Source organism: Mobula birostris, chromosome 20 (assembly GCF_030028105.1).
Source record: "Mobula birostris isolate sMobBir1 chromosome 20, sMobBir1.hap1, whole genome shotgun sequence".
Taxonomy (NCBI): Eukaryota; Metazoa; Chordata; class Chondrichthyes; order Myliobatiformes; family Myliobatidae; genus Mobula; species Mobula birostris.
The window spans coordinates 650,100-674,525 of NC_092389.1; the positions used below are offsets into that span (position 1 = coordinate 650,100).

Genomic DNA, 24,426 nt, shown 5'->3' on the forward strand with positions numbered 1-24,426 from the left:
TCTTCTTGACTAGATTTACAATAGCCTTTGTACACCACGGTTCCTGTACCCTACCATCCTTTCGCTGTCTCATTGGAATGTGCCTATGCAGAACCCCATGCAAAGGAGGAGGAGAAGATGGCGGCGCGACGCAGTGCGCGCAGCCTCTCCGGTGAATGATATCTGTAATCTGTCAAGTAGGGAGCCGTGCACAATTCTGATTTGATGGAGACAGACGTGAGAGTACGGAGGAACATCTGGAGAAACTTCTGAAATGCCCGCTTCGCTGCCACTGCTACTGTGTGGTAACCGGAATCTCCGGAGCTGAAGGCCCCGAATCCTCGGCTTTGCTTGTTTCGGCGGCTGGGGCTAGGTCGAAGGTGCTCGGGAGGCTGTATCGGAGGGGCTGGTCAGAGGCTCGAAGTTTTCGGATGGACGGACTCGGTGTCGGCTGTGGTCGGCTGCTTCCAAGGCATCGACAGTTGTTGGTGCCTTGGAGGTTTATGGCAGGGAGTTTCTCCCTTTTGCCGCCTGCTATCGGGGACTCGGGAATCGATCGGAACTTGAGACTTTTTTTTATCGTGCCCATGGTCTGTTCTTTATCAAGTTATGGTTTTGTACTGCTGTAACTATATGTTATAATTATGTGGTTGTCAGTGTTAGTCTTTGGTTTGTCCTGTTTTCTGTGATATCACTCTGGAGGAACGTTGTATCATTTCTTAATGCAGATATGCATTTCTAAATGACAATAAAAGAGGACTGAGTGTTCTCATAATCTAAAAAAAATCCTCTGAATATTTGCCACATTTCTTCCATACGTTTCCCTGAGAACATTCGTTTCCAATTTATGCTTCCAAGTTCCTGCCTGATAGCTTCATATTTCCCCTTACTCCAATTAAATGTCTCCCAAACTTGTCTGTTCCTATCCCTCTCCAATGCTATTGTAAAGGAGATAGAAATGTGATCACCATCTCCAAAGTGCTCCCCCACTGAGACCTGACACCTGACCAGGTTCATTTCCTAATACCAGATCAAGTACAGTCTCTCCTCTTGTAGGCTTATCTACATATTGTGTCAAGAAACCTTCCTGAACACACCTAACAAACTCCACCCCATCTAAACCCCTTGCTCTCGGGAGATGCCAATCAATATTTGGGAAATTAAAATCTCCCACTACAACAACACCTTTCCAGAATCAGCCTATCTGCTCCTCGATGTCCCTATTTCTATTGGCTGGTCTATAAAAAACACCCAGTAGAGTTATTGACCCCTTCCTATTCTTAACTTCCACCCACAGAGACTCCGTAGACAACCCCTTCATGACTCCCTCCTTTTCTGCCGCCGTGACACTATCTCTGATCAACAGTACTACACCCCCACCTCTTTTGCCTCCCTCCCCGTCCTTTCTGAAACATCTAAAGCCTGGCACTTGAAGTAGCCATTCCTGCCCCTAAGCCATCCAAGTCTCCGTAATGGTCACAACATCATAGCTTCTTCTATTTCTTCTCTATCTATTCTGTGCCTTCTGAATTGCTCCCAGAAACTCCAGCCATATGGCTCCGCCGTTATCCCTGCTCATGTGTCCTTCCAAACAACTTTGGGTAGCTCCTCTCTCATGCCTCTGTCACCCCCTTCATTCCATTAATATTCCTAACTTTAGCTTCTCCTCCTCAAATTGCAGGGTGAATGCCATCACATTGTAGTTGGTAGCCCACATCCTGGTTACTGTTCAGAGGCCTGCATCTAACTTCCATCAGAGTCTTTTTACCCTTGCAGTTTCTTAACTCCACCCACAAGGATTCTGCACCTTCTGATTCTATGTCACCTCTTTCTCAGAATTTGATTATATTTTTAACAGAGGCACACCACCCACTTTGCCTACCAATCTGTATCCTTGGATGTTAATTCCCAACTATAATCTTCTTTTCAGCCACGACTCAGTGACACCCACAACGTCATACCTGCCGATCTCCACTACAAGATCATCTATCTACCTTATTCTGTATAGTGTCTGCATTCAAATATAACACTTTCAGTTCTATATTCATCCTTTTCAATTTTGTCCCCATTTTACACTGGCTGTAATTTTGCCCTACCACCTGCCCATCCTTTGTCTCACGACACACTGCCTCTTGTTTGTAAACCAACAGCCCTAATCACTCCAGTTCCCACCCCCCTGCCAAATTAGTTTAAACCCAACCAACAGCTCTTAGAGTTAGATTAACAGGTATTTAATTGTAAACAGGGAACAGGTATTAGGAAGAGATGATCTGGTAACTTGGAAGATTGTTTGGGAATGGGTTCTATTTTTTCAGCAGCATCTAAGACAACTACTCAAGACTGGTCTTACCTGGACTGCCATCTCCTGCCATCATTCCATACTCTGCCAAATGAAGGCAGCCAGAAATCATCTGTTTCTGATAAATGGTTGAAATTTGCACCAACACGATTTGGAGGAAGTTTCTTCAGTTTCTCTCTTTCTCCTAAAATGAAAATCAAATGAAAAGTACCAAGGAACAAAAAAGTGGATTTCCCATAAGTTTGGTCTGCTCCCATCGACATAAAGTATATACCTTCAAATATTTATCCAAATCCTTATTTATCAGTAGTTCTCAAAACAGCTCCATGCTGCATGATGGTTAAGTCACTGGGTATATATAAAGCAGAGATTGATAGGTTCTTGATTCGTAAGAGTGTCAAAGGTTATGAGAAGGCAGGAAAAATGGGTTGAGAGTGAAAATAAATCAGTCATGATGGCATGGTGGAACAGACTCGATGGGCTAAATAGCCAAATTCTGCTCCTATGTCTATTGATCCAAAGACAATTAATTGCCATTGTTGCCCACAACCCCTGGAGTAAGTAAATTCAAAGCAACCAGAATATGAAACACATACTTTGCTGGATAAACTCTTCATAAGAAGGTCCAATTGTTTTTTGTGCAGTGTTTGTATCCTCCTCATCAATAAGCCAGGGTGGAGTTGCACCTGCATTTAGACGTAGATTACATTACATTAGTGTTCGATCACGAGAACAAGGTTTTAATTGGAATATGGTGATTAATAGCAAAACAAAGTTAAATGCATAGGATAATATTTATTTATTATATACACATTAAAGGTCTAGCAGGTGAGTTAGCTCCTCATGGAGAAAAGCAAATTCAAACTAAAAGTCACGTAGATTGCGGAGGTTCAAGGAACTGGATCCAAAAGTGGAAGGAAAGAGAAATTACAGAAGTAAAAATCTTAAAAATTTCTTCAATGTAAATGCAGAGTTGTTATTAGAGTGTTCGTGTTTCAAAGACGTTTAATCTAGAAGGGTGTGATTATGGGCTGCAGACAACTTCATTTTATAGACATTGGAAATTTAAGGAGTACAAGTATAAAAAGCAAGAAATGCTGGTAACATTCAGGGGGTTAGTGAGCATCTGTTTTTCCTCTACAGACGCTGCCTAACCCGCTGGATGTTCTAGCATATTTACTGTACTTCATTACCACACAGGTAAAAAGTATGGGATACAGAGAGTGATGATGAGAATTAATCTAAGGGAATTGTGGGTACAGGAATTCACATTAAAGGGTTTGCTGGGCATGGTGAGAGAGCACAGGTCAGGGTATTTTTAGCTTTCTTAAGGGATACAGGGTTTTTTTTATATATAGGATATGACAGATAAGCCGGAATAGGGTACTAGGATAGCCAAAGGAGAGTGAGAAAGAGAGAGAGAGAGAGAGAGAGACACACACACGCTAATTCACCATTGAGCTGGGTACCAACCGCCGTGAAACAAGACGGAGAAGAAGAGAAAAAGGTGCTTAGTAACAGCACACTTAAGTCATCATTACAACCTTTTAATCAATCTAGTAGAAAATGCAAATAGTTACTCCACTGTATTTGGTCTCCAGATGTCCACCCCACTCCTCCTCCCCCTTTCAAACACCAAAAAAAAAAGTACATCACCTGTGTGAATATTCCCACTTTCTGATTTCTGATTCAGGAACTGTAGAAAGTCAGCAAAATATTGAATTAAATTCTAAACAGTAGTACATCTAACTTTCAAAAACTTATAACATTTATTAATTTATAACATTGAATTTATTCTAAATCAATAAATTGCCAAAATACATATCAATGTTGTCTTAACATTTTCAAATAAAATGTTCGAAGGCTTCCAACAGTATAAACTGTCCAAATAACTTATAAAACAGCACAATATCAATTGGTAAGTCTTTTAAAAAAAATACTTTATCTCCTTTTAAAAAAAAGAACTTTTGATCCATTTGTTTTCAGAAATAAAACTTTAACCTGGAGTATTTTTACAGAAACATTTGAAACTTCAGAAAATAATTGGCTGATGCTTAGAGTGCAGAATTGGGAGTGGAGCACTGGTGATAAAGTGCAGAGCAAGGAGCAGTCCATCCAGCTAACTGGGGAAACATCCTTCCTTCCTTATTGTACCCACTGAGCCTTAAGACCATAAGACATAGGAGCAAAATTAGGCATTTCTGCCCATCAAGTCTGTTCACCATTCTATCATGGATGATTTATTAACCCCTCTTCACCCCATTCTCCTGCCTTCTCCCCGCAACCTTTGAAGCCATGATTAATCAAGAATGTATCAACCTCCACCTTAAATACACCCAATGATTTGGCCTACGCAGCTGTCTGTGGCAATGAATTCCAACAGATTCACTACCCTCTGGCTAAAACCCGCTCCAATGCCAACACATATTTTCTTAGATAGGATACTAGCATGAATGGAGCATTGGTTGATTGGCAGGAAGTAAAGAGTGGTAATAAAGGGAGACTTTTCTGGTTGACTGCTGGTATTCTGCAAAGGTTGATGTTGGTACCGTTTCCTTTCACGTTATATGTCAGTGATTTGTACGATAGAATTTATGGCTTTGTGAACAAGTTTGCAGATCATACAAAGGCAAGTGGAGAGGCAGGTAGTGTTAAGGAAGCGGGGAGGCAAAAAAGTGGCAGATGGAATACAGTGTAGGGAAGTGTATGGTCAAGTACTTTAGCAGAAGAAATAAAAGCATAGATTATTTTTCCAAATAAGGAAAAAATACAAAAATTCAAGGTACAAAGGTACGTGGGAGTCTTCGTGCAGGATTCCCTAAAGGTTCCTAAATATTCCCTATGGTATATATAATTATCTGGATAGACAGGGTCTGATTAGGAACAGTCAACATGGATTTGTGTGTGGAAGGTCATGTTTGACAAATCTTATTGAATTTTTTGATGAGGTTACTAGGAAAGTTGATGAGGGTAAAGCAGTGGATGTTGTCTATATGGACTTTAGTAAGGCCTTTGACAAGGTTCCAAACAGAAGGTTCAATCGTTAGGTATTAATATTGAAGTAGTAGAATGGATTCAGCAGTGGCTGGATGGGAGATGCCAGCGAGTAGTGGTGGATAACTGTTTGTCAGATTGGAGGCCGGTGACTAGTGGTGTGCCTCAGGGATCTGTACTGGGTCCAATGTTGTTTGTCATATACATTAATGATCTGGATGATGGGGTGGTAAATTGGATGAGTTAGTATGCAGATACTAAGATAGGTGGAGTTGTGGATAATAAAGTAGGTTTTCAAAGCTTGCAGAGAGATTTAGGCCAGTTAGAAGAGTGGGCTGAAAGATGGCAGATGGAGTTTAATGCTGATAAATGTGAGGTGCTACATTTTGGTAGGACTAATTAAAATAGGACATACATGGTAAATGGTAGGGCATTGAAGAATGCAGTAGAACAGGGAGATCTAGGAATAATGGTGCATAGTTCCCTGAAGATAGGAATCTCATGTGGATAGGGTGGTGAAGAAAGCTTTTGGTATGCTGGCCTTTATAAATCAGAGCATTGAGTATAGGAGTTGGGATGTAATGTTAAAATTGTACAAGGCATTGGTGAGGCCAAATTTGGAGTATTGTGTACAGTTTTGGTCACCAAATTATAGGAAAGATGTCAACAAAATAGAGAGAGTACAGAAAAGACTTACTGACATGTTACCTGGGTTTCATCACCTAAGTTACAGGGAAAGGTTGAACAAGTTAGATCTTTATTCTTTGGAGCGTAGAAGGTTGAGGGGGGACTTAGAGGTATTTAAAATTATGGGGGGGGAGGACAGATAGAGTTGATGTGGATAGGCTTTTTCCATTGAGAGTGGGGGAGATTCAAACAAGAGGACAAGAGTTGAAAGTTAAAGGGCAAAAGTTTAGGGGTAACATGGGGGGGAACTTCTTTACTCAGAGTGGTAGCTGTGTGGAACAAGCTTCCAGCAGAAGTAGTTGAGGCAGGTTTGATGTTGTTGTTTGAAGTTAAATTGGACAGCTATATGGAGAGGAAATGGATGGAGGGTTATGGGCTGAGTGCGGGTCGGTGGGACTAGGTGAGAGTAAGAGTTTGGCATGGACTAGAAGGGCCGAGATGGCCTGTTTCCGTGCTGTAATTGCTATCTGGTTAGCTTGCAGATTTAGTCAGTGGTGAGGAAGGCATATGCAATGTTAGCATTCATTTTGAAAGGACCAGAATATAAAAACAAGGACATAATGTTGAGGCTTTATAAGGCACTGGCGAGGCCTTACTTGGAGTGTTTTGAGCAGTTTTGGGCTCCTTATCCAAGAAAGGATGTGATGACATTGGAGAGAGTTCAAAGGAGGTTCACAAAAATGATTCCAGGAATGAACAGCTTTTCATCTGAAGAGCATTTGATTGCTCTGGTCCTGTACTCACTGGAATTTGGAAAAGGGAGATCTCATTGAAACCTATTGAATGTTGAAAGGCCTCGACGGAATGGACATGGAGAGGATGGTGGGGGAGTCTCAGACGAGTGGGCATAACCTCAGAATAGAGGGACATGCATTTAAACAGAGATGAGGAATTTCTTTAGCCAGAGGGTAGTGAATCTGTGGATATACATTGTTGCCACAGTTAGCTGAGGGCCAGGTCATTGGATATATTTAAGGCAGAGGTTGATAGGTTCTTGATTAGTCAGGGCATGAAGGCAGGAGAATAGAGTCAAGGGAAAATGGATCAGCCATGATGAAATGACAGTGCAGACTTGATGGACTGAATGGCCTAATTCTGCTCCTATGTCTTATGATCACTGCCTCCTTAGTGAACTTAAGGTAAAGGAACCCTTATCAAATCTGGGTCACTGCATAACACCCAATCTAGAAGTGTTGTTCCACGAGTGGGCTCAACCACAAGGTGCTCTAAAAAGTCATCTTGTAGGCATTCTACAAATTACTTCTTGGGATTCAGCATGAACCTGATTTTCCCAATTTACCTGCAAATTGAAATCCCTGCCATGACTATCATAACATTGCATTTTTAATGCCTTTTTTTATCTCCTGTTGTTATATGCAGCCCATATACTGCTACTGTTCAGAGACCTGTATATAACTCCCGAAGTCTTTTACCCTTGTAATTTCTTAACTCTACCCACAAGGATTCACATCTTCTGAACCTTTTACCTCTAAGGATTTGATTCCATTTTTAACCAACAGCCACCACACCCCCTCTGCCTAAACTTTCGACACAATGTGTATACTTGGACGTTAAGCTGCCAACTACAATCTAGTTGTATACCAACTGTCCCCAACCTCAGTGCTATTTTTCTGATACCCATCCCCCTGCCAAATTAGTTTAAACCTTCCCTCACAGCTCTAGCAAACCTGTCTGCAAGGATATTGGTGCCCCTCAGGGTTCAGTTGTGACCCGTCCTTTTTGTACAGGTCATCCTTCCCCAGAAGGGATCCCAGTGATGCAGAAGTCTGAAACCCTGCCCCCTGCACTAATTCTTCAGCCACACAGTCACCTGCCAAATCATCCTATTCTTACCCTCACTAGCATATGGCCCAGGCAACAACCTAGAGATTACTACCCTGGAGGTTCTGCTTTTCAGTTTTCTGCTCAACTCTCAACTCAACGGTTGCTGCAGCTTCACCCAATAGTTCATCCCCCACAACAGTATCCAAAGCGGTACTCTGTACTGCCCGACTATTCCCTTTCCCTCTCCTGACAGTCACCCAGCTACCTGCCTCCTGCAATTTTGGGGTGACTACCTCCCTGTAGCTCCTATCACCTTATTTTCCCTTATGAGCCAAAGGTCATTGACCTCTGCCCCTAACATAACTGCCTCCACCACCATCCCTGGCAGTGCAATGCATGCACTCACCACTCAATGCAAAAAAGATGAAAAACTAACCTCTGACATCAACCCTATGCTATCCTCCAATCACCTTAAAATGATGCCCCTTTGTATTAGCTATTTCTGTTCTGGGGAAAAAAACGTTTCTGGCTGTCCATTTGATCTATGCCCCTTATCATCTTGTACATCTCTATCATGTCACTTCTCATCCTCCTTCATTTCAAAGAGAAAAGCCTTCGTACACTCAAGCTATCCGCTTAAGATGTGCTCTCTAATTCAGGCAGCATCTTGGTAAATGTCTGCACCCTCTTTAAAGCTCCAACATCCTTCTTATAATGAGGTGACCAGAACTGTTCAATTCCCACTTCTTTTTTCAAGGTGTTCTGATACATCTTTCATTCCAATATTTTTGACAGTGGCTAATAGATTTGTAGATTCCCCATTCTCTCTATTTGTAAATAGTAGGGGCTACTAGTCATTCCATAGGACATTTGTTTCAGGACAAACAAATAAAGACAAACTGGATAAAGACAACTTTTTCCACATAAACCACCTTGTGGTGTCGTTGAGTGGAAGTTTGTGCCTGGCATTACAGCAACCATCCCATTAGTATAAACCAGCTTGCTAGGACTGCACACATGTTGCTCCACACCATTGCAACAATCAGCACTGAGAGCCAAGGAGCTCCAGAATGGAAGTGGGCTGGAAGAACAAATGCAAAGATTCACTCAATCTCATTTTAAGCTTGAGAGTGATTCACCCCATTGCTCAATGCAATAAAATTCTGTATAGTAGCTTTGGAGATAGTACCTTTTTATGTATTTGATTGTGACATACAGTGCTACCCACATAACCAGTACTTAATTGAAATCCATTACCTGGTTACCAATGAAAGTCAAGATTTGTCCATTTCTCCTATCACCAGAACGACAAGTGGAATTCACTCCACTCGGTCCAGGTTGTATCTCTTCGCTGTTGTAGTTTCCAAGACTATGACTTGCACAGAAACAAACATTCTGTAAAAATGAAGTTCTCTTTTCCTTAATGGAGATTAATATTACAGTTTATGGGGGGGGGGGGGGGAGAGAGAGGAGCTGCTACACTGGACGTACTAGTGGCAGTGGCAGGCGGACTACTGTGGGTATTTAATGCAGGCTAAACTAAGGATCTACAACTCACTATATAATAACACTTGGCACATTATTGCTTTGTTCTGCTCTAGTATAACTATTGGAAACGTGGCTATTTTTAACTTTCACCTCTGGAAATCATGGTACAGTACTACCAAATGTCTATTGGGTATTTCTCCCAGCCTTGCTAGCCACAATATTTCCCTTGCTGATGGCCTTTTTACTTTTCTGCTATATATGTTTTTTTATCTGTTATGACAATCTAGCTGTGCCTTTCTCAGGGAAAGATGAGATAGAACACACACGAGTAGCAAAACAGCAAAAGCTATTTTCTCTTAATATAAATCTTTAAAGCCTACAGTTCAGTTAACAGGGAGAACTGGTGCTCTGATTCATACATACAGAGAGAGCAGAGGTACATGGGAATGTGATCAGGCACCTCAGACATCATGCCTACTCCACAGTGGCAGACACTAGATGTCCACCTTTGTCACAACTACCAGATCAATTCCATTAATCACATGTGCTATCAGTCTCAATAATTAAGTTTGGGAAGGAATTGCTCTTGGAGCTATGAATATTCTGTAATGATTGTAAAATTTAGAATTACCTCAATGACATTCAATTTATATTGTTTTGGTGGGACACTACTGCAAAGGCAGCAATCTTCAAAAATCTTAATGTCATTCCATTCAGGATGAACCTTCATGTGAGAGTACTGATTAACAAGAGTGCGTGTAGAACATTACACCAAAACACCTGATCCTACTCTTCCTCACCTTATACTTTCCCATAATGGGTAACAATCAGGAGTCAGAACTCGGGCAGAGTTTCCCTCTCCCTAATTTTGAAGCCAGTTGCTGCCTTTGTTTAAAATTGCTCACAGACAATGCATGAAACAAAATACACTTACCCATCATAACAATTGAACTCGCAGTGTTTGCAGCCATCGAGTGAATTCAGCTCTTCCTGTGGCTAGTTTTGATTCAGGAAAAATCAACATTTCTTAAAGCTTAAAATACTACATCAATAACTATTGCACGACAGAAACCTAAGCAAACAAATTTTACATCTACAAAATACCCTATCATTTTCATGCTTTCAAAAGTGGAAGCATTTATATTTTGTGAATAATCCTGGGGTTGGAGGAGTGTGAGTGTGTGAGGAAAGGGGTTTGTTTTCTGTTGTGTTCTGTGTTGTTCTGCTGAACATTGTGGACATGCTTTGTCAGCGCCAGAATGTGTGGTGACACTTGCGAGCTGCCCCCAGCACATCCTTAGGCGTATTGGTTGTTAACGCGAACTACCTATTTCATTGTGTATTTCCATGTACGTGTGATAAATAAATGAACCTGAATCAACACACGAACATTCCTCTAGAGAGCAGCCCTCTTGCTAGAAACTCATTCTCTTGACTGCTTTGGCAAATTTAGGGATGGGTACATTTGTCCTCCTCATGTGTGAATAGATCTGATGAAAATGCTTATGACACAAACATGGAGAGATGCCCACCCTCAAGAATGGGGAGAATGGGGAGAAGCCATCTCTGCTTCAACATCAGAAATCAAATGCAAATCCACAAACTGCCCAAGCCAATCAGGGTTAGGTGTTTACCATCATAATGAAGAGCAAATGTGGGCTGGAGGAAGGACAGAGGGGGGATTGTGAAGGCAGACCAAAATCATATCGCTATTTCTCAATTTTCAATCACTGACATACCTTTTCATTGTTCGCCAAATTTAACAAAACCTAGTGTTCAAATGTGCTACTTTAGGAAGTATTTATTTAAATAGAGCAGTATAGTACAACAATTGTTCATGACAACCCAATGCAACAGGTACATGTCTTTTCTCTGGATTACTGTAGCTGTATTTACTACACGTCCTTTTTTTTGTTATACAATTAAAGAAGGCTTACTTAATATTGTTCCAAATACTGTAAAAACAATTTAAAAGAGCTAAGGGAAAATAAAATATGTATATAAACTTTTGATCCACAGTTTAACAAATGCTGTTAAACGGTAGATTAGGAATCAATCTTCTTGCTGTAATGAGGGATGTTTTAACTGCTTAACTGCTTTCTGATTCTAAGCATATCTATTTCTATTGTACCTAATACAATGAATCCCTTAATTTGGGAAGAAGGCTTTAGAACTCGAAGCCAAGGACTGGGAATAACCTGGATGGAGGAACGCAATACCGCCTGCAAGTTTGAAAACTTCCTTAACCAAAATTACACAGACAGCAAGGAATCTCCAGAAATACTACACAAGTCAAGTGCAGTCAGGGCCCATCTACTTCAATCCATTTCTCTTTGTTTCCTTGGATAATACTAAGGATTGTTCTACACTGTACTCCAGAAAAATCAGAAGTTAAGAATCAAAAGAAAACCAGATACAAAAAGGATAGAACAATTTAGCTGTTAATAAAAACGCTGCGTTCACCAACATTTTTTGTGTATGTAGCTGTTAATAATCTTATTTCAGGGACACCACATCAAAGAGTTTGAGGTCAACTTTGTGATTTTATTTTCTGGTTGTTAAGGCTTTGTGTCATAGTGGATATAGTTTGGTTGGGGAAGAACAAAAGGCACAAAAATCATTTTAGATTTTTAACAAAACCATTCCTCCATCAGGGCCTTGGTGAGAATGATCCCTTTCTGTTATGTGACCCAAGTAACTGAAGTCCCCCGATGTTGCAGAGTCATGCTAGATCAGATCCTAACCTCATGTGACATCAACATATGAGAAACCTTTAAAGGCAGGAATAGTGGGTGGAGTAACAAAAAGAGGGTAAAAGTTGCTAATGACCAAAGCTCAGATCCCATCCTTGCAAAAAAAAAACCTTTCATTTAGGCAGCAGCCAAGGACAACTCCACTGATGCTCTAAGGAAGATCAGCTAAAATAGCAGCTAGACTCAAATGAATGTCTAACTACAGCTCAACTCCACACTGCTATCACAGAACAGCAAGAACAAGCCTAATTTAGACTTGTCGGAATCATTGTGCAACTTATAGATGAATTGGTGTAAAATACAACAGTTGCCATGGATACTGTCCAGACTCATCCAGGTAACACCAACCTCAAAGGCAGCCTGTACTACCTCTTGCCTTCTCCGATCCACTTCTCGAATATACTCTGCTTCCTACAGAGGATGCAGAAGGTGACAAAGTCACTCATAATTGAAGTGTAAAAATCAAGAGACTAGAATAAAAAAAGTTACAATGGTTAAATAGAGCACCATACACAATTCATTACTGGTAATTAATGCACACTCCCTTTGACCCTCACCAATTTTTACTGATGCACCACAGCTTGGAATGGAAACTGTTCTGCCTGTGACTGCAAAAAAAACTGCCAAATCATGCCAACAGATCAACACATTATGGAAACCAGCTTCCCCTCCATGGACTGCTTACACTTCTCACTGCCTCAGCATAATCAAAGATTCCATCTACCCCAGACATTCTCTTCACCCCTCTCCCATTAGGCAGAAGATACAAAAGCTTGAAAGCACACAATACCAGGCTCAAGGGCAGCTTCTATCTCGGTGTTAGAAGATTACTGAACGCTTACCCAGTATGATAAAATGGACTCTACCTCACAATTTAACTCATTGTGACTTTGCACCCTATTGTCTAGCTGCAGTGTACTTTCTCTGTAACTACAACACTTTACTCTGCATACTATTGTTTTCCCTTATCTCAATCCAAAGTTTAATGAATTGATCTGTATGAGCGACATGCAAGGCAAGTTTTTCCCCCATTGTACCTTGTTACATAGAACAACACAGCACTGTACAGACCTTTTGGCCCATAATGTTGTACTGACCCTTCAACCTCCAAGATCAATCTAACCATTCCTTCCCACATAGTCCTCCATTTTTCATCCGTCCATGTGCCTAAGAGTCTCTTCAAGGTCCCTAATGTATCTGCCTTTAAAACCAGCTGGCAGTGTGTTCCATACACTTGCCACTCTCTGTGTAAAAAAAAAAACCCAATTCTGACATCCCCCTATACTTTCCTCAAATCACCTCTTATATTAGCCATTTCCACCCTGCGAAAAAGTCTCTAGCTGTCCACTCTATATCTCTTATCTTATACAGCTCTCATCCTCCACTTCAAAGAGAAAACCCCTAGCTCTCTCAGCCTATCTTTATAAGACACCTTCTCTAATCCAGGTAAATCTCCTCTGCACCTTCTCCTAAAACTTCCATATCCCTCCTATAATGAGGCAGCTAGAATTGAACACAATACTCCAAATACATGTAAAAATAAAAATAACTAATTCACTAACATAATTTACTACGTACGTACCTGTGAATAAAATGTGTAAAGTAAGTTGGAACTGTTAATTTCTTTGTTAAATTTGTAGATAAAGGAATTCCTACAAATACATTAATATTAGACTGTAACCATACTAAAACTCTATCTTAGTTCAATATCAGACTAAATACATGTACATCTGCAGCAGGAACTACAACTACCCCCTGCAGAATCACAGCAGAGTACGAGGAGTTTTCTGGCCAACACTGCATGAATGGATTAATAACCAAGTCATGAAAGCATCTAGTTATGCAGGATTTGTTGTAGAATATAGCATTCCATTCTCTGTATTCATATTTTTTGAGTAACCCAATTAATTTTCTTTCAAAAATTATACTTTTACATATATTCAGGAATTGAACATTGTGGAAAAAGGCCAGCAATATGAGGGACCTGCTTATGCAATGTTTGTTTCACTTCCATCAGAGAGGAGGCTACATAGCATCCACATCAGGACAACCAGATTCAAAATCAGTTACTTCCCCTCAGCCGTCAAGCTGATTAATACCTCCACCCATTAACTCAGCCCATCACCAACCACTACTTCCATATTACCTAGTATCATTTTATATACATACAATCAGTCCATGTATATAACAGTTACTTGTACATTGTCTTTTCTAGGATTGCTTTTATATTTATATTTATTGAGGATTTTAAAATTTGCTATTTATGCTTAGTGTTTTACTTTGTGCTGCTTCGGATCTGGAGTAACAAACATTTCGTTCTTCTTTACACTTGTGTACTGAAGAATGAGAGTAAATAATCTTGAATAATGCTGGAGAACTCAGCAGGTCAGACAGCCTCTATGGAGGGGAATAAACAGTCAATGTTTCTGGCAGAGACCTTTCTTGAATAAACATGGAAAATTGCTTTAAATGGTTGAGAGAAACTACAGGTATTTTGTGATAGGGTTAACACCAATAACCTTTTTGGGAAACGTTGTTTGTTCCTCCCCAAGCCTCTCCCACTGTGCCTCCATTAACGATGCACTGCTTATAATTTAGAGCGGAGGCAGAAAACGCATTTCTAAAACATCAATTGATACAGACTGCTAGGCGTAAAATTTAAAAACAGAATGATGTAACCACCAATTTTCCCATCATTCGTTTCCACAGCAACACTCCAGACCTTTCTGCAGTATAGCTGACATGAAAAACATATAAACACGAAGAAATCTGCAGATGCTTTGAAAAATATATGCAGTGATAAACATAAACCTTTAATTTTAAGTACTTTTCAAAAAAACTCAAAGTCCCAAATAGTTTAACAGGCAACCAATTCAGACTTTTTTTTTGAAGTCTTGAAACTGTTAGAATATAACAATCAGCACATAATGTGCACAAAGAAAGTTTCATAGTAACAGCTATGGACTAAATGAACAATTATTAATAATTAGTTTTTTATTATATTGATGTTAGTTGAGAAATAAAAATTGGAGATTGTCAATTCCTTTCTGTAAATAGTGCCACGCAATCTTTTATATCCAAACAAGGGATGCATCTAAAATAGGTCACCTCCAAGGGGTGGCATGGTAGCACAGCGGTTATTATAACGCTATTACAGCACCAGTGACCAGAGTTAATTCCCACTGCTATAAGGTGCTTGTAGGTCCTCCTGTGACCTCCGGGTGCTCTGTTTTCTTCCTACATTCCAAATCAGTAGGTTTGTAGGTGTAATTAGGCAGCGTGTGCTCATTAGGCCAGAAGGGCCCGTTACCATGCTGTGTGTCTAAATAAAATTAAATAAAAAGGAGAGCACTCCCTCAGCATAATGTCCCATTCAAACCAAAAGGAGAGAATGGTGAGCAGAACCAAAGCTGATTCCATGACAGGGAATCCCTAGAGCTCATTCACTTGCATCAATTTTAATCAACAACTAACACACATCAAAGTTGCTGGTGAACGCAGCAGGCCAGGCAGCATCTATAGGAAGAGGTACAGTCGACGTTTCAGGCCGAGACCCTTCGTCAGGACTAACTGAAGAAAGAGTCAGTAAGAGATTTCTTACTAGTAGTAATCTCTAACTAGCTCTTCCTTCAGTTAGTCCTGACAAAGGGTCTCGGCCTGAAACGTCGACCGTACCTCTTCCAAGAGATGCTGCCTGGCCTGCTGTGTTCACCAGCAACTTTGATGTGTGTTGCTTGAATTTCCAGCATCTGCAGAATTCCTTGTGTTTACATTAATCAACAACTACCTGTTTAATGTATTCATCCGCTTTCTCTTCATAGTTTTCCACTGCCTTTGCAACAGCCGTTTTGAACCTTGATAAATGAAGAGAGAATTCAGGAAAAACCTGGATGTTATTATTTAACCCCACTTTAAAATACACCTTTATTCTCACTGGAGGCTAACTAAGAAAGCAGATAAATGATTTATACTGACCCTACCCCCCCCCACCCAGACCACCACTAATGGTGTGATGCACCTCATCTGTATCCTCCTTCAAGACTCAGCCATGCCAGGCTCTAACAGAGGCTGACACTGCTGTTTCATTTAGTTTACTTAGAGACAGTGCACAGAACAGGCCCTTCTCACCCAATGTGCCACAGCACCCAGCAACACTCGATTTAACCCCAGCCTAATCATGGGACAAGTTACAATGACAAATTAAGCTACTAACCAGTACATCTTTGGACTGTGGGAGGAAACCCAAACATTCCATGGGGAGCACATACAGACTCCTTACAGATGAACTGTTGTTCTCCCTACTCCCATTGACCTGCACACAAGACCATAAGATATAGGAGCAGAATCAGGCCATTTGGCCCAGAGGCTGCTCTGCCACTTCATCGTGGCTGATCAATTTCCCTCTCAGCCCCAATCTCCTGCCTTCTCCCCGTATCGCTTCATGCTCTGAGCAAATAAGAATTTAACAACCTACTTTAAATATACCCAATGACTCAGTCTCTACAGCCACCTGTGGCAACGAATTCCACAGATTCTCCACCCTCTAGCTAAAGAAATTCCTCCTTATCTCTGTTTTAAATGGACATTCCCCCTATTCTGAAGTTGTGTTCAGTGGTCTTAGACTCCCCCACCAGAGGAAACATCGTCTCCATGTCCACTCTATCGAGGCCTTTCAACATTCGAGAGGCTTCAATGAGATTCTCCCCCCCCCCCACCTCACTCTTCTGATTTCCAGTGAGTACAGGCCCAGAGCCATCAAACGCTCTGCATATGATAAGCCTTTCAATCCCAGAATTATTTTCATGAATCCCCTTTGAACCCTCTCCGATGTTAACACATCCTTTCCAAGTCAGGTCTCACCAGTGCCTTATAAAACATCAACATTACATCCTTGCCTTTATCCTCTCAAAATGAATGCTAACAATGCACTTGCCTTCCTCACCACAGACTCAACCTGCTATTTAACCTTTAGGGAATCCTGCACGAGGTCTCCTAAGTTCCTTTGCATCTCAGATTTTTGAATTTTCTCACCACTTAGAAAATAGTTTACGCTTTTATTTCTTCTAACAAAGTGTATATCCATACATTTCCTGAGACTGTATTTCATCAGCCATTTCTTTGCCCATTCTCCTAATCTGTCTAAGTTCTTCTGTGGCCTCTCTGCTTCAACACTGCCTGCCCCTCCACCCATCTTCATATCGTCCACAAACTGGGCCAAAGCCATCAATTCCATCATCCAAATCATTAACAGTATCACAACCCTCCATACCCTTCCCATCCATCTACTTATCCAATCTTTTCTTAAATGTTGCAATCAAACTTGTAGCCACCACTTCTGCTGGCAGCTCGTTATACACCGACACCACCCTGTGAGTGAAAAAATTCCCTCAGATTCCCTATTAAATATTTTCTCTTTCACTCTTATATGACCATGGTTCTAGTTTTTTTCCTGTGGAAAAAGCCTGCTTATATTCACCTGATCTATACCCCTCATAATTTTGTATAAAATTCCTCCCTCATTTTTCTAAGCTCGAGGGAATAAAGTTGAAACCTATTCAACCTTTCCCTATAACTCAGGTCAAGTCCCAGCAACATCCTTGTAAATTTTCTCTGCACTTTTTCAATCTTATTAACATTTATCCTGTAGATACGTGACCAAAACTGCACACAATACTCCAAACTATAGAATATTCTATAACATCAGATAGTTGCTCAGGCACCCGCTGCCACAGCAGGGTGAAAGCCATTCAGATGTCTGACCCTACTACCTAAAGTGTGCCAGAAGGAACTGACAACTCTCTACCCTGCTCTAGCCTCTGCAGCAATGTTTTTTTATTCAGCGTAATTGGAACATTCATTTGTCACTGAAAATTAACTCAAAATAAAAAAAGTAATAAAAAGCAGACACATACTATCAAAACCTTTAGATACAGTAGACCAGGTTTATATGGACTGACGAGTTCCCCTTTAATGTTGTAGATTTATACAAACCTCAATTTTAGTCAATAAAATGCAGTATTGAAATTTATTGCTTACTTTTCATAAGCATCTGCAGAGAGGAGAAACTTCTCTTTTAACTTTTTGTCAGCTTTATTTTCCCACCAGAATTTGTTGGTTTGTTTCAAATGTTCCAAGCTGCAAGAATAGAGAAATCAGAATCAGGTTTATCATATTGTACAGTGCAAAGACAAAATTACAAAATCAAGTTGCTCAGCAACCAATTAAAAAGCAAGATACTCCTATATTGTAACAAATTAAATCTTTCACACCGTGATCGCATTACCAGAATCTTCCCTCACTGTGGCTATATACAGCACAAAGTAGAAAGAATTGCAGGCACTGCACCTTGCAAAGTGTTCCAACAGTCCTCCATACAGCACCGCAAGGCTTCCATTTGTGATGTGTTTCTTCACATCCCCATTGCAGCAGTAGCACCAGAAGTTCTGCTCATGCTGGGTGAAATCATATTTCTCCACTTTCACGTCTGAGAGAACCTTCCGTGCCTCTTCAACCTGAGGGTTCAACAGCAAACATCTTTAATTGAAAAACTAACTCTTGGGGAAAAAAACTGTCACTGATCACTGCAAGATCGTACCTGGAGTACTGTGTGCAGTTTTGGTCTCCTTACTCTTAAAAGGGAAAGGACCCGCCATAAAGGGAGAAACTAAGTTGACGATTGACGAGGCCTATGTTCCCAAGAGTTTAGAAGAACGGGGGTGTGGGGGGGGAACACAAACCAATGACAGGGTTTGACAAACTTAATATGAGGACAATATTTCTACAAGTGAAAAGGGTGAGGTGTATCTAAAGATTAGATGAAAGAGGGATAAAGATGAGCTTTGTCACATATGCCTCGAAACACAGCGAAAAGCATCATTTGTGTCAGGAGCCAACACAGTCTGAGCTTTATAACTATAAAGGAAGAATGGAGATGAGAGAGAGAGAGAGAGAGAGAGATGGGGAGGGAGAGAAAACGAGAGATGGTGCAAGAACATCCAGTGGAAACACACACAATCACAGGGAGAATGTACAAACTCCTCACAGAGGTGGGAAATGAACCCTGATCACTGGTATTTTACAGCGTTCCATTAACTGCTACGCTCTCGTGACACAGTTCAGATAAAGGTGACATATTTAGGACTGAGCAGAAATGAAATTTCTTCAGCGGGTTGTGATTCTGTAGCACTCTCTACACAGAAGAAAATGCAGACAGTGCCGCTGATCAGATTTCTAGACGCAGAAGGCACCAAGGCATATGGAAAGAATGCAGCAATAGGTACTGAGGCAGAGGGTCAGCCCTGATGTACTGAAAGGTGGAATGTGTCTGAAAGGTTAAATAGCCTACTTCCACTTTTATTTTTTGTTATAAACACAAGAAATTCTGCAGATGCCGGAAATCCAGAGCAACACACACACAAAATGCTGGAGGAAAAGAACTTTCCAAAAGCTTGGTCAGCCTCTTCCTGTTAACCAGAATATTTTCATTCCTGAAAGATGTAGCTCCATTTCTGTCTCATTAAACATACGAGCACAGCCTCAGAATTTCCATTTAGAACAGACACGAAAAGGGATTTCTTTACCCAGAGGGCAGCAAATCTCTGAAGCTGTGGAAGCCAAGTCATTGGGTATATTTAAAGTGGAGGTTGATAAGTTCCTGATTAGTCAGGACATCAAAGGTTCGGCAGAAAAGTCAAGAGAATGGGGTTGAGAGGGAAAATAAATTAGCCATGATGGAATGACGGAGCAGACTCGATGCACCGAATGGCCTAATTTTGCTCCTATATCTTATAGCCTTATATCCAATAACCATTTGAAATTGTGACAGGTTGACACATGGAGAAAAGCAAACTGCAGACACTGGGATGAAACAAGTGATTAGAAAAGGAAAATCTTCCACTTAAGATGTTTAGAATGATTGAAATTCCCTCCCTCTAAAACCAAATGTTGAGGTTGGGACAACTTTAAAATTGAAACTGAAAGGCTTTTGTGAGGGAAATGAATGTATGCAGTTTACTTAGCAATTTGGTTTACAATTTTTATTCTATTCTTGTGAGTGTGGAATTTCTCATAAGTCAGACATTGGGCACCTCATAGACCGCCCATGAAATTATTTGGGATCTTAAGTATGAAGTGCAAACAACAAAAATAATTCAATGTAAACCTAGCCACCTACTGACTCACACTGCATTAAACACAAGAACATATTATGTTCCCTAGATCAGACTCAGGAGAATATCAGGAGTGAAGAGAAATGAAAACTATGTTTCTGCTTGGCCTGCATTCATTCAAATGAAGTCTGAAGGCACATGAATACTATTAGATTAAACTTTGGGATGTTTCTTCCCCGCCTGTTACAAAATAAACGTAAAATTACCCAAATGGAACTTTTAAAAGAAATGAAATTAATCTTTAAAATTTCAACTAAAATTAAAAGAAATTTCAAATTGTAAGTTGTAAAAGAAACTCAAGCACTTACTTTCTTTTTAACGTCAACTTTTCTTCTCACATATACATCAAAACATCAACACATAGTGAAATACATCCTGAACACAAGAGATTCTGCAAATGCATCATGAACAAAATGGATAAGCTTAGAGCATGGATCAGTACTCGGAGTATGATGTTCTGGCCATTACAGAGACTTCGAAGGATCAGGGCAGGAATGGCTACTTAGAGTGCCAGGTTTTAGATGTTTCAGAAAGGACAGGGAGGGAGGCAAAAGAGGAGGGGGCATGGCACTGCCGATCAGGGATAGTGTCACAGCTGCAGAAAAGGAGGAAGACACGGAGGGATTGTCTACTGAGTCTGCGGGTGGAAGCTAGGAACAGGAAGAGGTCAAAAACTCTTCTGGGTGTTTTTTTTATTTTTATTTATATATATAGACTACCCAATGGTAACAGGGACATTGAGGAGCAGATAGGGAGACAGATTCTGGAAAGGTGTAATAATAACAGGGTTGTTGTGGTGGGAGATTTTAATTTCCCAAATATTGATTGGCACATCCCTGGAGTGAGGGGTTTAGATGGGGTGGAGTTTGTTAGAGTGTGTTCAGGAAGGTTTCCTGACACAATATGTAGATCAGCCTACAAGAGGAGAGGCTGTACTTGATCTGGTATTGGGAAATGAACCTGGTCAGGTGTCAGGTCTCTCAGTGGGAGAGCATTTTGGAGATAGTGATCACATTTCTATCTCCTTTACGATAGCATTGGGGAGGGATAGGAACAGAAAAGTTAGGAAAGCGTTTAATTGGAGTAAGGGGAAATATGAAGCATAAATTGGGAACAGATGTTCTCAGGGAAATGTACAGCAGAAATGTGGCAAATCAGGGGATATTTGCGTGACGTTCTGCACAGGTATGTTCCAATGATACAGGGAAAGGATGGAAGGGTACAGGAACCGTGGTGTACAAAGGCTGTTGAAAATCTAGTCAAGAAGAAATGAACAGTTTACGAAAGGTTCAAAATATTAGGTAATTATAGAGATCCAGAAAATTATCAGGCTAGCAGGAAGGAGCTTAAGAATGAAATTAGGAGAGCCAGAAGGGCCATGAGAAGGCCTTGGCAAGCAGGAAGACCAAGGTATTCTACAAATATGTGAAGAGCAAGAGGATAAGACGTGAGAGAATAGGACCAATCAAGTGTGACAGTGGAGAAGTGTGTATGGAACCGGAGGAGGTAGCAGAGATACTTAATGAATACTTTGCTTCAGTATTCACTACAGAAAAGGACCTTGGCGATTACAGGGATGACTGACAGCGGACTGAAAAGCTTGAGCATATAGACATTAAGAAAGAGGATGTGCTGGAGCTTTTGGGAAGCATCAAGTTGGATAAGTCACCAGGACCAGACAAGATGTACCAGGCTACTGTGGGAGGCGAGGGAGAAGATTGCTGAGCCTCTGGCAATGATCTTTGTATCATCAATGCAAAGGTTCCAGAGGATTGGAGGGTTGCATATGTTGTTCCCTTATTCAAGAAAGGGAGTAGATTTAGCCCAGGAAATTATAGACCAGTGAGTCTGACTTCAGTGGTTGGCAAGATGATGGAGAAAATCCCGAGAGACAGGATTTATGAACATTTGGAGAGGCATAACACTGTTACGTACCCCGTAACTGGGTTGCCAAACCAGCAGAAATGGATCACTCAGTTGGAGTCTGGATTACTAGAACTAAGAAAGTTTTATTAAAGAAACAAGCAACACAGTAATCGAAAGGATATTAAATGCAACAGTTCAGCAATGATAAACACACATGTGCACAGAATTAAGATAACAGCATCAATCAAGCTCTATCGTTGTCTAGGGGTAAATGACCAATTTCAAAGTGACACAAAAGTCCAGTTCGATTTAATAGTTCAGTTCGCAGTAATCATTGCCATGGTGATGGACAACGTGGGGGGAGAGAGAGAGAACGAGAATGACTGATCATTCAGAATGGCTTCCACTCACAGACCGGCAATACTGCTCACAAGCAGCTTTCGGGCAGGTCCTTGGTGATGTCACCTGAGGTCACCAACTGTGACCCCTCCTCCAGATGCGGTCGATCCTCTGCAGTGAACCCGGCACCCAAGCGAGGGTGGACACACACCGGGTTCCCGCTGATCGTACCTTTCCACCCTGTGCGTTTAAGGTCTGGTACTTCCCACCGACTTGTGAGAGGCGCACCGCTTCCAGGGTCTCGTTACCTCGGGTGTCGTGTGTGTCCTGCCTTAGCGAACCTGTCCCTTTTTATCCCCCTGCTGGGGTACCGCCTGTCCATCACTTCAAACAGTTCAGGGTTCAAAGGGGGAGCCGCTCCAGACAGCTCTCTCTCCCGTCCCTTCATTACACATCTCCAGATTGCCTGTCCATTGTTCCTTATTTCTCCTTCCCCTGAGGACAGGTGGCAGACCAACTGCTGATGCCACTGATGCTAACCCAGGCCAGCAAACATCTTAATTTTGTGTATTCTCGTCACAACACGATTAGGAATAGTCAGCATGGCTTTGTCAAAGGCAGGTCATGCCTTATGAGCCTGATTGAATATTTTTGAGGATGTGACTAAACACACAGATGGAGGTAGAGCCGCAGATGTAGTGTTTATGGATTTTAGCAAAGCATTTGATAAGGTACCCCCAAGCAAGGCTTATTGAGAAAGTGAGGAGGCATGGGATCCAATAGGACCTTGCTTTGTGGATCCAGAATTGACTTGCTCACAGAAGGCTGTAGACGGGTCATATTCTGCATGGAGGTCGATAACCAGTGGAGTGCCTCACGGATCTGTTCTGGCTGATGACACAAAAGGTTGGGGGTGTTGTGGATAGTGTGGAGGGCTATCAGAGGTTACAGCGGGACATTGATAGGATGCAAAACTGGGCTGAGAAATGGCAGATAGAGTTCAACCCAGGTAAGTGTGAGGTGGTTCATTTTGGCAGGTCAAATATGATGGCAGAATATAGTATTGATGGTAAGACTCCTGGCAGTGTGGAGGATCAGAGGGATCTTGGGGTCCGAGTCCATAGGACACTCAAAGCAGCTGCGCAGGTTGACTGTGTGGGCAAGAAGGCGTACGGTGTATTGGCCTTCATCAACCGTAGGATTGAGTTTAAGAGCCAAGAGGTAATGTTACAGCCTTATAGGACCCTGGTCAGACCCCATTTGCAGTATTGTGCTTAGTTCTGGTCACCTCACTACAGGAAGGATGTGGAAACGATAGAAAGGGTGCAGAGGAGATTTACAAGGATGTTGCCTGGATTGGGGAGCATTTCCTACGAGAATAGGTTGAGTGAACTCAGCCTTTTCTCCTTGGAGCGACAGAGGATGAGAGGTGACCTGATAGAGGTGTTTAAGATGATGAGAGGCATTGATCATGTGGATAGCCAGAGGTTTTTTCCCCAGGGCTGAAATGGCTAACATGAGATGGCACAGTTTTAAGGTGCTTGGAAGTTTGTACAGAGGGTATGTCAGGGGTAAATTTTGTGTTTTTTGTTTAAAATGCAGAGAGCGGTGAGTGTGTGGAATGGGCTGCTGGCAACGGTGGTGGAGGTGGATACGGTAGGGTCTTTTAACAGACTCCTGGGTAGATACATGGAGCTCAGGAAAATACAGGGCTATGGGAAACCCTAGGTGATTTCTAAAGTAAGTACATGTTCAGCACAGCATTGTGGACCAAAGGGCCTGTATTGTGCTGTAGGTTTTCTATGTTTCTGTGCTGGAAATCCAGAGCAAGACACACAAAATACTGAGGAACTCAGCAGCTCAGGCAGCATTTATGCAAATGAATAAACAGTTGACATTTCAGGCTGAGACCCGTCTTCAGGACTGAGAAGGGGGAAAACGTGAGAATAATAAGTGGGGGGAGGGGGACACTAGCTAACCAGCCTGTCTTCTCCTGAGCAAACACTGGAAGACAGCACTGACGGGAGAGGCCAGCCTCCAGCACAGCACAGAATCCAGCAGCACACGG

At 41.5% G+C, this 24,426-nt stretch overlaps 1 protein-coding gene across 1 annotated transcript in view; it reads right to left on the reverse strand.

The window, feature by feature from the left end:
* The window catches only part of cenatac (centrosomal AT-AC splicing factor), a 31,734-nt gene that overhangs the window by 3,740 nt on the left and 3,568 nt on the right, over positions 1-24,426 (reverse strand). The window contains exons 2-10 of the mRNA XM_072283822.1: positions 18,331-18,497; positions 18,022-18,120; positions 15,773-15,839; positions 12,334-12,396; positions 10,167-10,228; positions 9,002-9,119; positions 3,935-3,974; positions 2,875-2,964; positions 2,330-2,462 (exon numbers count right to left, since the gene is read on the reverse strand). Coding sequence (XP_072139923.1) covers positions 2,330-2,462; positions 2,875-2,964; positions 3,935-3,974; positions 9,002-9,119; positions 10,167-10,228; positions 12,334-12,396; positions 15,773-15,839; positions 18,022-18,120; positions 18,331-18,497 — 839 coding nt within the window. The remainder of the gene's footprint in view (positions 1-2,329; positions 2,463-2,874; positions 2,965-3,934; positions 3,975-9,001; positions 9,120-10,166; positions 10,229-12,333; positions 12,397-15,772; positions 15,840-18,021; positions 18,121-18,330; positions 18,498-24,426) is intronic.